General features: G+C 38.2%; 1 protein-coding gene and 1 long non-coding RNA gene across 10 annotated transcripts in view; one reads left to right on the top strand and one right to left on the bottom strand.

Moving 5' to 3' along the window:
- Positions 1 to 14,469, bottom strand: part of ASCC3 (activating signal cointegrator 1 complex subunit 3) — a 302,695-nt gene that overhangs the window by 4,552 nt on the left and 283,674 nt on the right. For all 3 annotated transcript variants that reach the window (XM_010989648.3, XM_031456078.2, XM_064486823.1), the window contains 2 exons: positions 3,758 to 3,909; positions 1,937 to 2,084 (listed from right to left, as the gene is read on the bottom strand). In XM_010989648.3, coding sequence (XP_010987950.2) covers positions 1,937 to 2,084; positions 3,758 to 3,909 — 300 coding nt within the window. The remainder of the gene's footprint in view (positions 1 to 1,936; positions 2,085 to 3,757; positions 3,910 to 14,469) is intronic.
- LOC116154358 (uncharacterized) overlaps positions 1 to 14,469 on the top strand; it is a 90,494-nt gene that overhangs the window by 40,196 nt on the left and 35,829 nt on the right. For 4 of the 7 annotated variants that reach the window (XR_010381290.1, XR_010381292.1, XR_010381294.1 and 1 more), the window contains one exon: positions 9,929 to 11,070. The exons of the other annotated variants lie outside the window; for them this stretch is intronic. This is a non-coding gene — a long non-coding RNA (uncharacterized LOC116154358). Of the gene's footprint in view, positions 1 to 9,928; positions 11,071 to 14,469 lie in introns of those variants that run through there. 7 annotated transcript variants of the gene reach the window in all.

The raw sequence follows: 14,469 nt of genomic DNA, 5'->3' as shown, positions 1-14,469 counted from the left end.
TTTCTGTAAAGCATTTAACTTTGTGACACAAGACACATTTACCATATGAAGCAAGACTTCATATGTTTCTTGCACCTTTAAATGAGTTATCAATATGTCTTAATTATTAGCAACTCGGAATTTTTACAAAGCCTTCAAAAGTCAGATCTGGCTTTTATATATTAGTAATCTTTTGTAGCACTTAATTTTACTTTCAATCTTCAATGCATATACATATATTTGTTGTGTGTATGTATTTGTACATACATGTATATACAAACATACACACATACATGTATGTAAATAAAACAAGAGCTGTTTTTAAAGAAGTTGCTAAGACATTTCAATACCAGCCAAACATATTTATCTGAGGATTAATCTTCATCTATTGAATCAGGCAAGAGCACTACCATGCATACAATTATTTAATTAGCAGCCAAATCCTCTGCCAGTCAGCAGCCGTTCCAGGCATACTGATGGGGTAGAAGATGCAAATCTCACAGTTGTACTGCTTTTTCTCATTACTACTGCAATTAGCACTTAAATTGATGCTTTAAACATACTAATTTCTGGAATAATTCAGGATTTGTATGTTACCTGGGATCGCCTCACTGCAGAGCCGACACCAGATTGCTCTGCAAATTGAAGCACTTTTGAGCCAAATAACCATCATCATATCAGACCGAGCCAATTTGCATTTGGTTTTAAAGATAACAGAATGGCAATTTATGCAAATAAATTAAGTAAGTTTACTTCTGAGTTCTCCCTGAACTAATTATAACAATGTTCTAATTTTTTATCACATCTAAAACTTGGCTTGAAATCATTGTATATTATATTAGAAATCTGTTGTTGCTAATAGAAGCCTTGTTTTGATTTAAATATATTGTTTTTATTCATAATTTTGATGGTAATTTAGTTAGAAAGGTAGGCACTTATTATGAATATTTAACCAGTTTTTGGTGCCAATTCTGGGTTCAACAGAAATTGAACAATCAGACTTTAGTGCCCGTTAAAAATTTTCCAAGTCTTGCTCAAAAGTAAGTTCCACTGGAAAAAAAATGACATGGTTTAGAAGTTTCTTTATTTTAATACCTGCATTTGCAAGTAAATATGTTTATTATGTTATAAATCCTGAACATTTACTTTGACATGTTTAGGGTAAAATTGCTTAAGACTTAGAAGTCTATATGCGCCAAATATTTCTGGCATTGTTCATTCATATTTTTGGCCTTTGCAAAGATAGTTTGGAGCAAAGAACTACGTTGTCTTTCACAAGGTAGATTTAGACTTATATCCAAGCTATATGAAATATAAATAGGGAGTTTATTTGAAGGGGTATTTTTGGAACAATAAAGTGATTCAAAAAAGGGGAGGAGGCATAAAAAAGTAATTGAGGGAATTGTGTGAAAATATACACGGGTGTAAAAAAAGAAAACCCACCCTGAGGAAGGGATTAGAAGGGCGCCTGAGACATCCAGCCTAGTCACGGGCAAGTCACAGCAGGCCCTTCTCAGCTGGCGTAACAGCACGGGACCGAAGCAACTTCTATTGATGCAGACGCTCCTACTAATTATTGCTACTGTCGTTATTTATTTTATTTTTTAATGTAAGTACTGGGGATTGAAGCCAAGACCTCATGCAAGCTAAGCATGTGCTCTGCCACTGAGCTACACCCACCCCCTTGCTGTCATTATTTTTAATATCATTTATTGAGCTCTTATTCTGTATCAGGAACTATATAAAGTAGTTTACATAACATCCTGCTTAGTCTTCCCAAGAACTTTGTGAGACAGGTGTAATGTTCTCATGTTCATAATGACGGTTAGTAAATGGCAGACGGAATTTAAGCCCAGGAGAGTCTGACTCCAAAACTAACACTCTAAGTTAGAAAACTCGTGGTATAGCTGCCCAGACAGAGTGAGGGAGCGTCAACACATGGAACTGATAGACTTACCTGCTTCAATTTTGGAGCAGGTAGCTCTTTTTCTATCATGGAGCTGAATATGTGGTCTTTCCCTCCGCAGGCGTGGATCAGTTCAGGAAGGCACTCAGTGAAGCCACGGAATCCAGCATGTGGGCCCTTTATACCTGAGCTCCATTTCCTAAGAAACAATATCAACACCAACCACTAATTCTTTCATAGCACCATTGGGATTTTCTGACAATGATGGTTTATATAATTAGAACAGTTTTTTAAAATTAAAGTTACTGTATAACTTTTCAAAGGTCACTATTGTTAAGTTTCAAAATCAGCCAACATCTTCTAAGATACCAATCCTAGGCAGTTTTGCTACCATGACATAAAATGTGTAAATCATATGTGAGCTCAGAAAATAATGAGTGTTCACAGACAGTTGGTGTCTTCCTATAGGAAGGCACTAATGTGTGCTAATGCTTCCATGTGGATAAAGTACTGAACTGGAGCTCTGATATGTTTTTAATGGGTGCAGGCAAATTTCTCTAATGTAACTACTTGAATAAATTTTTCATTGTAAGTTTTTGGGAACATACAATTAAAAGTACATTTTGGGAATATTTGAGATTTATAGCTTAAATAGCGCCAGATCACAGGAACGGAGTTGACCTAAATCTTCCGATTTCCTGTTTATACAGCAAGATGAACACTATTATTGAAATTGACGAATACAGCACTTTTCTGGGTAACAACAAAGAACTAGAGCGAATCTCCTAGGCCCCAAACAGTTTCCATAACAGACCCACGTGCTGTGTTGGGTTAGTAACCTTATGTGTCTCCTCTACTGCTGAAACCCAGCTCCCATAACTTTTAGTACCATGTTGGAAGGGTTCCTGACACTGAGCTGCAGACATAGGAGGTACCTGCTTTCCCCCTATGCCACCTGCTGCTGGTGTGGCTCACTCTCTGGATGTGCCTTTTAGTTTCCAGGGATGTCCCATGGTGGGGACTCAAGCACCATGGAAACAACTGCCCTGGAACCCAGTATACGTCACTCAAATTGAGGGACTTTCCTGAGGAGACCCCATGTGTGCCTGAGGTTCTGGTTGGCGTATGTCTCGAGCTGCCTCCAGGACAGATGCTCCTGGTCCAGCTGATAAGGGGGAGGCAGTGCATGACGGCAGGCACACCAGAATGTTTTGCCCATCTGCATGGCTGTGAACCAACATTCTGGCTGCAGAGTATCTCTCAACTGGTGTAAAAGAAACATTTTCATTTAAACATTGCCAACCTTGCTTGTAATATGTACTGTTCTATTCTTTGTAGCCATGTACATAGGACCTAAGAGTTGAGCAATTTTATGATAATATAAACTTTTCTTTTAAGCACAGGTTATATCTTGAGCTTCTGGTATATATAACACTCAGTTTTGGACATTTTGCAGATGCACAGTTTACTTTTGACAATAGATTTCTGATCCCTCAAATCTATTCTGCAATAACAGAAATTGGTAATTTATTTTACTTTGGATCACAAAGTACTTTAATAACATCTTTTAAAGTGAAGGCTGATGTTGTAAAGTAATAAACAGTTAAAATGAAAATGTATTCCATGTTGCAAATGGAAACAATTTAATAGAAGGTTAAAATGAACTGTGGTTCAGTTTGAGACTGATGATCAAATTCCAGGTGAGAACATTAGGTCACTAGGCTGTATTTCCCTCTGGGAAACAGGGTTATTTTCACTGTAAAGAATCAATATTCTAGGCACATCATGAAATTCAAGTGACCACACATATAAAGGAAGTAATATTTTGAAATAAAAAAAAAACCCAATTACATTGGAAATGAAAATAATTACCTGAAAATGTGAAGGTGGTGGTTTTCTATGTGTGGTATGGTAAGAAGAGAAGAGTCTTTCAACCACCGACCCTGGATCACCATCTGCACCAGATTGGTGATATTCAGGACAGTCACCAGCCAGCCCTGGTGTGCAGCCACATCCAGCATTGCCTGAACAGGGAAAAGGCACGTGTTACAAGGATACCATGACACTTGCCCGCTCTCATGTTAGCCTTAAGAAAAACCAAACAACTCCCCCTCCACAAGCATCATACCTCTAAATTACTATTGATCAAAATAGAAACCAACTACAGTTAGACTGGAGGGAACACACTGGATTTCTCACAGTATGTACTGCACATCACGTCCTACAAAGTGCCAAATATCTAGCCTTTTCAGGTCAGCAAAGATAGCCGGATAATACTGGCAGCCAGTAATGAAAAGAAAAACTCAGTGTACTTGGAGAGCAAGTGCCTATACAATTCACTGGCTCGAGAGCACGAGCAGTTGCGTTTAAAGGGTAAACCTCAGGTAGTCTTTTCCAAATTTAAAATCAATAATGGTAAGGTGATAGGAGGTCTTCTTGCCAGAAGTGTATTTTCCCCAAAGAGCAAGCTAAAGGCAGAGCCTGGGTTTTCAGTGAAAATAAGACACCACACACAAAAGGGGGCAAGAACCTGTGGTGCATGTGAAATGCTGAGACGCTATTCAGATTAGTCTATACGTTTAATCCAATGTTTTATGGACAAACAAATGGCTGCATTTGCTTAAGGCAAAACTAAACAGTGAAATCTTATTTAAACAAAGGAGAGGTTTACACAGGCAAAGCTATTTCAATTAAATTAGATTCTAGTGAATGCTGACTTAAAGACACATAAGTTAATATCATGATCTCAGGCAGCTACTTTATACAGTTTTAGGAGCACACTTTCTTGTTTTAGGAAATGAAGAGATGAAGGTTTAAGAGAAATTAGATGGACCTAGTAAATGCCTAAAGTCATACTTCACCGTCTCACTGGCAGCAAAGTATATATAAAATGTTGTACAAAATCTATTAGTACATTTCTAGAAATAGTCTTTAAAGGTCTATTATATTAGTAAAATTAGTACTCTTGAGTCAGACATATTTTCCTTCTAAGTTGTGAATTTCCTATTCTGGGTGCTCTAATTTACAAAAAGTAAAATAGTTTGAAAAACATCTGGCTAAACCAATCTGTGGTCTTTTTATACACATTGCAGGGAAATGGTTCAACATCTCTGGATATCATGGCTACTGGGATGGAATGGTCAAATGGCTCTTAAGCGCCAATGAGTCATCAGAAAGCCTGAGTATTGGTATAATACATACACGTATACATATGTGTATGTGTGCACATTAATGTGTATACCTGCACAAATGTATGTGTTTATAAACCTAGGGAAAATCTACTTCTGTCCTTCCTATTTCTCTGCAGAGCTCATTAAAACACTTTGCCTTTGAAGTATGTGAGACAAGCCGGTCATGACGCACGCTACTCAGACAAAAATAAAAGTATTAGTTCACAAGTCACAACTCTTGAATTCTGGAAGCGAAGAGAAAAAGGAAAAGAGAAATGAATGCTTATACCGAATGCAGTATCATGACGATGTTAGATGTTGTAATGTGGAGTAACTATGGTGACTGTACTTGTGATTTTTACATTACAACTTGAAATAAATTCCAGATCAAAAGCTCACATACTAGAAGAGCTAGATGGATGGACCATATGTTTTTAACTTTGAAGTTTTCATGATGAAGCTGAAAGATTTCATAAAATTTATGAGTTTTCCCCCAACCTTTCGTTGTATGATCCAGATGTGAAAATGTACAAAAATCATGCAAAATGATTGCTTACATGAAGTAAATGAAAAAGCTGTATCACGAATTGAAAAGTGTTACTTATCTCGCTTTAATTTAGAGAAAAGGCAGGTATGGGAGATGAAGAATCTGGGATGACAGAAGGTTCTGACGAGACAAATGTGCTGAATGAAATGTTGCCACATATCTCTGCCCAGTCCCTCCCTAGTGGGTCCTGTTTTCTCTGCCTCTCCTGTCACTGCCACAGCACAGACCCTCACCAACTCTCACCTGGAATATTATAAATATCCCTTTATCCTCAGTCTCGTCTAATTTTTCTTCAATCCATATTTTTTATTGTTACTGTAGGAAATTTTTACAGAGGTAAAACTGACCGTGTCATTCCCCTGCTTAAATTTCTTCAGTGGCATCACACTGTGTAGAGGACGAAAGCTAACACTTCTCTGCAGGTTTTCTTTTTACAAATACTGCTCCCTCTACCTTTTTCACCTGGGAAATTCCTGTTCATCCTTCAAGTCTAGTACAAATGCTGCTTTTTCCTGTGAAGGCTCCCTGAGTCTTCCAGATGGACTATAGGCACTTATTTCCTATGCTGCAGCTCTTAACACGTGCCATCATTGTCCTATTGTGAGTCTGTTTATACATGTGCCCACTCAATAGACACTCCTTGATGGCAAGATTCTGGAAACAGTCTTTGTAACTGTAGCCCTAGCACAGAGAACTCGAGAAATATTCATTTTATGAAAGAATATAGGTAAACATCTAACAATAATAATCATAACAAATATTCTGCCTAAGTTATTGCACATCTGCCAAGGGCAGTACAGCGTAGGAAAAAAATTACAAGCTTTGATGACAGACAGACATAGGTTCGAATCCTAATTTTGTCCCACTTACTATGTGTAAATTTGAGGAAATCACTTAACCCTATGATGCTAGATTTCTCAGTGATAGAAGATGTTATACCTCTGGACAGGGATGCTATGAGGGTAAAATGAGATGATGTACTCTGTAAGATACCTACTATGCTGCTAGGAACAAAGCAGATCTCAGTAACTGGGTACCTATTTTAACATTCCTCTATGATGAGATGAAAAAAACATCCTAAAACAACCCATTCTTTCTAAGAGGGACCTCCTCTAGACCTTTTGGAGTTGATTTCTACACTGAGTGGTACAGGGCTTCGAGGAGCAGGCTGTGCAAGGTTGGAAGCGGATGCATGGAATGGGCAGAACTGTTCATCAGGAGAGCTGTGCAACTGCAAGAGAGTCAGGGACAGACAAGGCCAACGACAGACCCTGCAGCTCACGCTAAACTGGAGGCTATGGGCTTGGTTCTCAGTTTGAGTGGCCAAGTCCACGTTACTGCTCAGGTACGTACCTGAAGGGGCTAAGGCTAAGGGATGGCTCTGAGGGTTGTAGGTTGCTGACACACCTCTGCATGGCTGAGCCTAGGATGAACTTCCTGCGTCTCACTATCTTTTACAGCAGTCTTCCTGGTAGATAAGAACTAGTGGGTGGGACAGTGTGATACGGACACAAAAACAGATGCACAGATCAATGGAACAGGATAGAGAGCCCAGAATAAACCCACCCACTTATGGTCATTAATCTATGACAAAGGAGGCAAGAATATACTATGCGGAAAAGACAGTCTCTTCAATAAGTGGTGCTGGGAAAACTGGACAGCTACGTGTAAAAGAATGAAATTCTCTAACACCATATACAAAAATAAACGCAAAATGGATTAAAGACCTAAATGTAAGACCACATACTATAAAACTCATAGAGGAAAACACAGGCAGAATACTCTGACATAAACTGCAGTGATATTTTTTGGGATCTGTCACCTACAGGATATAAAAGCAAAATTAAAAAAAAAAAGCTAATTAAACTTAAAAGCTTTTGCACAGCAAAGAAAACCATAGACAAGACAAAAAGACAGATCACTGAATGGGAGAAGATATTTGGAAATGATATAACCAATAAGGGATTAACATCCAACATATATAAACAGCTCATATAACTGAACATCAAGAAAAACAGCCCAATTCAAAAATGGGCAGAAGAACTGAATAGACATGTTTCTAAAGAGGAAATGCAGATGGCCAACAGGCACATGAGAAGATGCTCAACACTGATAATCAGGGAAATGCAAATCAGAACCACAATGAGATCTCACCTTACACCTGTCAGAATGGCTGCCATCAAAATGAACACAAACAACAAGTATTGGCAAGGATGTGGAGAAGAGGGAACCCTTGGTACACAGTTTGTAAGAATGTATGTTGGTGCAGACACTGTGGAAAACATTATGGAGGTTTCTCAAAAAACGAAAAATAGAACTACCATATGACCCAGCAATTCCACTCCTGGGTATATATATGAAAAAAAAAACCCCACTGATTTGTAAAGGTACATGCACCCTAATGTTCATAGCAGCATTATTTACAATCGCCAAGACATGGAAGCAACCTAAGTGTCCATCCGCAGATGAATAGATCAAGAAGATATTTTATACACACACACACACACACACACACACACACACACGCGCAACAGAATACTACACAGCTATAAAAACAGAATGAAATTTTGCCATTTGCAGCAACATGGATGGACTTGGAGGGCATTAGGTTAGGCTAAGTGAAATAGGTCAGACAGAGAAAGACAGATACTGTATGATATCACTTGTCACTTATGTGGAATCTAAAAAATACAACAAACTAGTGAATGTAACAAAAAAGAAGCAGACTCACAGATATAGAGAACAAAATAGTGGTTACAGTGGTGGGCAGAGGGACAACATTGGGGTGGGGAGTGGAAGGTACAAACTGCTGGGTGTAAGATAGGCTATAAGGATGTACTGTACAACATGAGGAGTATAGCCAGTATTTTGTAATAACTGTAAGTGGACTGTAATCTTTAAAAATAGTATTAAAAAAAAAGAACTAATAAGTGTGTGATCCTCCCTAGAGTGGGGCTGGCTTTGGTAACAGCTAGTGATCATGGCTCAGTTCCCCATGTCACCTCAAGTCCCTGACAGAGATCTAATATTCAGCAACAGAAGATTGTTTCAGTACACTGAGGAGAAAAAACTCTTCCCCAGCTTAATATTAACATTATGCAAATGTTGAATTTCCCTTTACCTCTTATCCATCATCTACCTATCAGGCAAAGCTAGGATGATGCTAAGTCTAGGGGCAACATGGGTGGGGACTGACTGCATGCATGAGACTCTCTTGTCTCCTACCAAGGTAGAATCAATTTCAATTGATTGTTGACTCCAAATTTTTTGTTATTTGCAGCTGTGACAGAGTGGAAATACGATTCCCAGTACTGCATTCATTTATAAAATTACACTACAATTAAAGCTGTATCATAATTAACATAAACGGTGGGGTTGTCACTGACTTACAGGAGAATAGGCGATAAGTTTGGTTTTGAACATATTTTAACCAAGGTGCCACCATGAAGCCAGGTGAGGAGCCCAGGTGAAAATGAGCTCTGGAGAGTAAGGGCTAGGGATGTGGACTCAGAAATCCTGGGCACAGAGTGGGCAGCCAAAATAGTTCAAATGAGCATCTTTGGAGCAGAGGTGAGGACAGCACAGTGGCAATTACCTGAAGATAAGATCAAGAAAGGCAGGAGAGGAACTGTCAAGGGCACTACCGAAATAATTGTGACTGCAGGGCCATTTGTTAAGCGTGTACTATTTGTCAAATACTCTGATAGCCATTTGATGAAAGTTACTGAATTAAAACCCATTTTACAGATGAAGACATTGTGGCTCAGAGAGGGAAAGAAATATACTGAAAGATACACAGCTCTGGTAAATGGGTATGACTGGGATTCAGATTCTGGGGAGCTTGACTCCAAAGTGCTTGCTTTTAACCAGTATAGGATACTGCCTGTAAAGTTCAGGATGAGAGGGAAGTGTGTGAAGTTCCAGTGGGCTCCTGGATTAGAACAGAAGATTCTTTGATGAATGTGCTACTAGAAAAAAATGAGACTTTGAGAAGATTTCCTGACAAGACAATGTTTAAAGCAAATAATAAGTCTGGATGAGATACAAACAGATGCATAAATCATGAACACTTGAAACCGGTCTGAAGATGGTGTGGTATACTAGAAAGAGACTTGGCCTCAGAGGGCCTTTAAATTAAGTGTAAGACCTTAGGCAAATGACTTAGCCACTGGTATTTGTTTCTCATCTAAAAAATCTGGAAAACAAAGCAGTTGGATTAGGTTTGTGTCTATCTTCTGTAAGCTTTGATCTTTCATCAATAAAATGCCAACACACTCATCCTATACTGTTTTTTGTTTTTATAAAGTTCGCTTTCTATCTTTCCAGGTGGACTGTAATTAATACCCTTTAAGTTAGGAGCAGAAAAACCCCAGTCAAAAAAGAAGGCAGCACAGAATAAGGTGCAGAGAGAAAAGACCCTCTTGGAATCAGAAGAAGATAAGTTTTCCGCTGCCAGAATGCAAGGCCTCACAGAGAAGAGGGGCTTCAGCCGGTCCCTGAAGACCTCACACACAGTCACTGGAGAGAGGGAAGCTCTGAAGGAAGAGAATGGAAATGGATAGCATTCATATTGCAGGGCCTCAATCACCTCTGTAAACTGGCGGTGATGCCTCTTGCTGGGAGAAAGTACCATAAATGTAAAGGAGCATGAGAAGGTTTGGAGTAAGTACCAGGGGTAATGAATAATGTGAATAAAAACTAGAGCCATGGTGTGTTTCAACAGCATGACTTTGAAGCAATAATTATACAAATTATTAGGAACAATTAGAAATTGTAGAAATAATTACCAACGTTTTGTGCTTGTTTCCGGCAACAATGAGTATGATTAATTTGGCTGTGAAAGCAGAGAATTCAGAGGTTGAGATGTTCGTTACTGGTGACATCACTGCTGAAAGGGACAGCTCTAGGGCCAGTGCTGTTTGAGTGGCACCTGAAGCCACAGGGGACTGGAGACTGGACTGAGGGATGAGGGAGGGAGGAGAGATGCCAGGTGTGATGAGTAACAGAAATGTTCAGTCAAGCTGATGGGTAGAGAAGCTGTGGTCAGAGAGGAGGGTCACAGGGTGATATCACGGGGTGGTCTGGATATAGTAATCATTAGAGCAGAGGAGTCTGGAGTGCATGTGACTAGAGTGTTGAAAGGTCATCAGCTAAAGCCACTGTGGTGACTGTAGGAGATGGAATGGAGATGAACACTCTGAACTGGTGTTTGAAGAAAGCGGGGAAAGAGATAGAGACTTTGGAACATGATTGAAAAAGAAATCTGACACTGAAAGAACATAAACGGATAAAAGAAGCAGGAATCTGAGAAGACACGGTTGGAGAGATCTGAGGAGGCAGACTTTCATTGGAGAAACAAGAAGAATTAGCCAGCTCAGGAGTTTCAAAGGGAAGAAGAAATGGGGAGGTGTATTTTGTATTTGTATATTCTCTGTATTTTGTATCAAATAAAGTACATTTCATTCGATTATTGTGAAAAGCAGCAAACAGTGAATTATGTGAGGTCAAACTGTAGACAGTATGCATAAATGGTATGATGAAAACATCTGGACAGCAGTAATAGATGACAAACATTTTTGTATCGCTCTCATTTAACCCTTAACAATACCAAGTAGGAGGTAAACATTAGTACTGTCTCCTTTTCACAGATGGAAAAACTAAAGGTCATGTAAGTCCAGTGATTGTGTAATCACACTGGTGAAAAGTGATGAAGTTAAGAGTTGATTTTGGTTTTCTAATTTCATATCTGTGCTCATTACACTATATTCCACAACCTCTGAATGATTTACATATACCCTGTCTTGTAACAAGAAGGATTTAAAGTGGTTTATATCTGTCCTTTTCCCCCCTACATAACAGAAAAATAAAAGCACCAGACAAAATTATTATGCATTAAATTGATTACTGTCTCTGAGCAAATTCGTCAACAGAATTTTTGAAAACCTAAAATTTCAAGATCATAATGTATCATTTGGTTATAACTACACCTTAATATTTGATAGGCAGGCATCAACTAGCTTTTGAAACACAATTGAATTCTGGCTTTAAATAACCCAAGAGTAAAATTAGAACTTTGAGTACTGTGACTGAATTAAATCAACTTCATTGCAAGGAAGCAGAATCACTGACTTAGGTCACTAAAGGAAAAACTATCATTTAATGTACATCAAGAGGTATGTTAACAGGCTAATAGTAAGAGGTAGCGCTAAGATCCATTATTAAAAACTTTCTAAACTTCAGTTTACAAAGTGCGAATTTCGTCCTCGGTGTCTTCCAGTGCAGCTGTGGGTGTGCATATGGAGTGGAACAGGTGATGTCCAGCCTCTACCCTCTCTCAGCATTCTGACGACTTGCATTCTCTCTTCCTCCCTTTATCCTTTCTCCTCTTCCTTACCTCTCCTGATAGTCATCCTAATGTATCTAGTGATAGTGCAGATGAAAATAAGATCATGACAAAGGCTGAAATGGCTGGATAATGTTGCTACGTCTGTTCTAATTAAATGACATAAACATAATACACTGTCAGAGCTGAAGAGAACATTTTATTTCGTCCAGACTGAGAAAGCAAAATCCTATGGAAAGATCATGAAAAAACAATGAAAGTCTGAGAAACTCACAGCCAAGAGGTATCTAAGGGGACATGAAAGTTAAACGTAATGTGGTGTCCTGAATGCAATCTGGGAATAGAAAAAGGACAGTAAGTAAACTAAATAATTCATTTGGAATTCTCTAATTTATTTAAAGCATGGACTTCAGTTAACAATAATATATCAATATAGGTTCATCAGTTGTGACAAATGTACCATATTAATGTAAGATGTTAATAGCAGAGGAAAACTGGGTGTGAGATATACAGGAACTCTCTGTACAATCTTTGTAACTTTTCTTTAAGTCTGAAGCTAAAATACAAAGTTTATTAAAAAAATACTGTGGAAATTCATCCTAGGCAGCTTGTTAAAACATTAGTTGTTAAGACATCTGCTAGAAAACACACTATTTAGTTCAAGAGCTCCCAGACGTTTTACAATGATGGGAAAACCTAATAAAAGCTTTCTTGACAGAAAGGCACACTCCTTTAAAGGTTCAGGTCAGTTGTAAGTAATGATACAATATTTTGTCAATAATTAAAATGCTATAAGTAGATTTACAAGAATCTTTTTCAATAGCAACAGTTGTTCACTGTAACTTTCTCCTGAACTTTTACCCCCAGAAGGTTAGCATTCAGGAAGCTCAGCTGCTGTCTAACAAACTTAATTAATCAAAAAGTCATTTCCGAGCTGTAACTATGGGTAAAAGTGCTTCAAGTGTGCTAGCAAGCCTACAAGTTAATCAAAATGCTAATGCAGTACAAATTAAAGTTGTGATTAACATTTCACAGTAGCTGCTTAAGTGAATTGATCACACAAATGGGTTAAGCATTACTCATTTCCTCCAGCCCCAACCGGGAAAAGGGTTGTTATGCGGGATGAGGAGGGGAGCTGGGGGTAGAAGGACCCTTCATAATAGCATCATATCATCAACAAACCATCACCAAATTGTCATACAAAAGCTTCCAGGTAGTCACCCAGGGGGGAGTAGCCTTCCAAATTATATTATAGTCCTTGAAGGGAGATTGCCTTTAAATCCACAAGAGTAAGTAAAGGTGTTTTACACCTCAAAATCCACAGATTTGTGTTAGTTTTGGAGATGCTAAATGCATTAGCTCTGTACCGCTTCTGTAGTGGGGAACAGTGCTTTGTTTTAGGTGATGTTGTGGGTGTTCTGCTGTGGAAATAAAGTGTAACTTTGATACAGGATAAAATAAGCAACTAACTGAATGATGATTCTGCACCATAGTGTGGACTTTTGCATTTGGAACAATAATCACTCAGGATTAAGTCCATCTAGAATTATTTGTTTTGAAATAGTCATCCATTAATAAAACCTCATCAGGCTTCTATGACAAGACAGGAGCTCCTGGCAGTCTTGCCAAGAAAGCAGCCTGAATTAGACTTCCCCGTCTCTATGAATTTGATAAGGTCACATGAATGTTTACAACAAACAGACTACACTTGTTGGTAGACACTTTGGACTTGGCAGATAATTCTAAAAATACTGTGAGAATCCACACACAGTAAATCTCCCTTTTCAGTCCTCTCCTAAGAAATAACTAGAAAGGAAAAAGTGAAATATTTACCATTCCATTCACCCATGATATATTGAGATCTATTTTGTGCCAAGAATTATGCCCAAGTCACCTTAACAGTCAGTGACATTATAAATAGTTATTGATAAAGTTCCAGCATGTTTTGGGTGATGTGAAATCCTCCAAAGTTACACTCCTAGTATTAATATTCCTTGAAACATACCCATAAAACAGGTATATTTAAAACTTAACAGTATAGTTTTCATCTAAGGATCCTTTAAGGACTTGAGTTGCAGAAATTAACTCTTTAAATTATAGATTCTGAATATGTATAACCCAGTTTTGGAAGTCTAAAAATTATTTACTTACCATCTATCTATCTTTTTCTCAAAATGATTTGAGAAAGCTTTCTGAATCCTATTGGCTGTACTGTCCACTTAAAGATAATCTTTTCATTTGATCTAATCACAAGCATTTAAAAATGTGAAAGAATTCTAATAAGACTATATGGAAGACTATCTACCACTTGCTATATCAAAACATTTCTTACAAGTACTGGATTAAGGATTTGACCAAGTACTTCTTCTGTTAAGCTAGGTAATAACCTGGACTATTTTCACTGCTAACTGTATTTGATTCTATGACTCTAAAATGTGTTGATTTAATTGACACTGATGTTTTTCAGGACATTTATAGCCCACTGAGCCTGTGCTTAGTGCATCCATAGGTAAAGACTCCTCAA

The sequence above is a fragment of the Camelus dromedarius genome, chromosome 6, assembly GCF_036321535.1.
Source record: "Camelus dromedarius isolate mCamDro1 chromosome 6, mCamDro1.pat, whole genome shotgun sequence".
Lineage (NCBI taxonomy): Eukaryota > Metazoa > Chordata > Mammalia > Artiodactyla > Camelidae > Camelus > Camelus dromedarius.
This window is presented reverse-complemented; position numbering and strand designations above follow the sequence as displayed.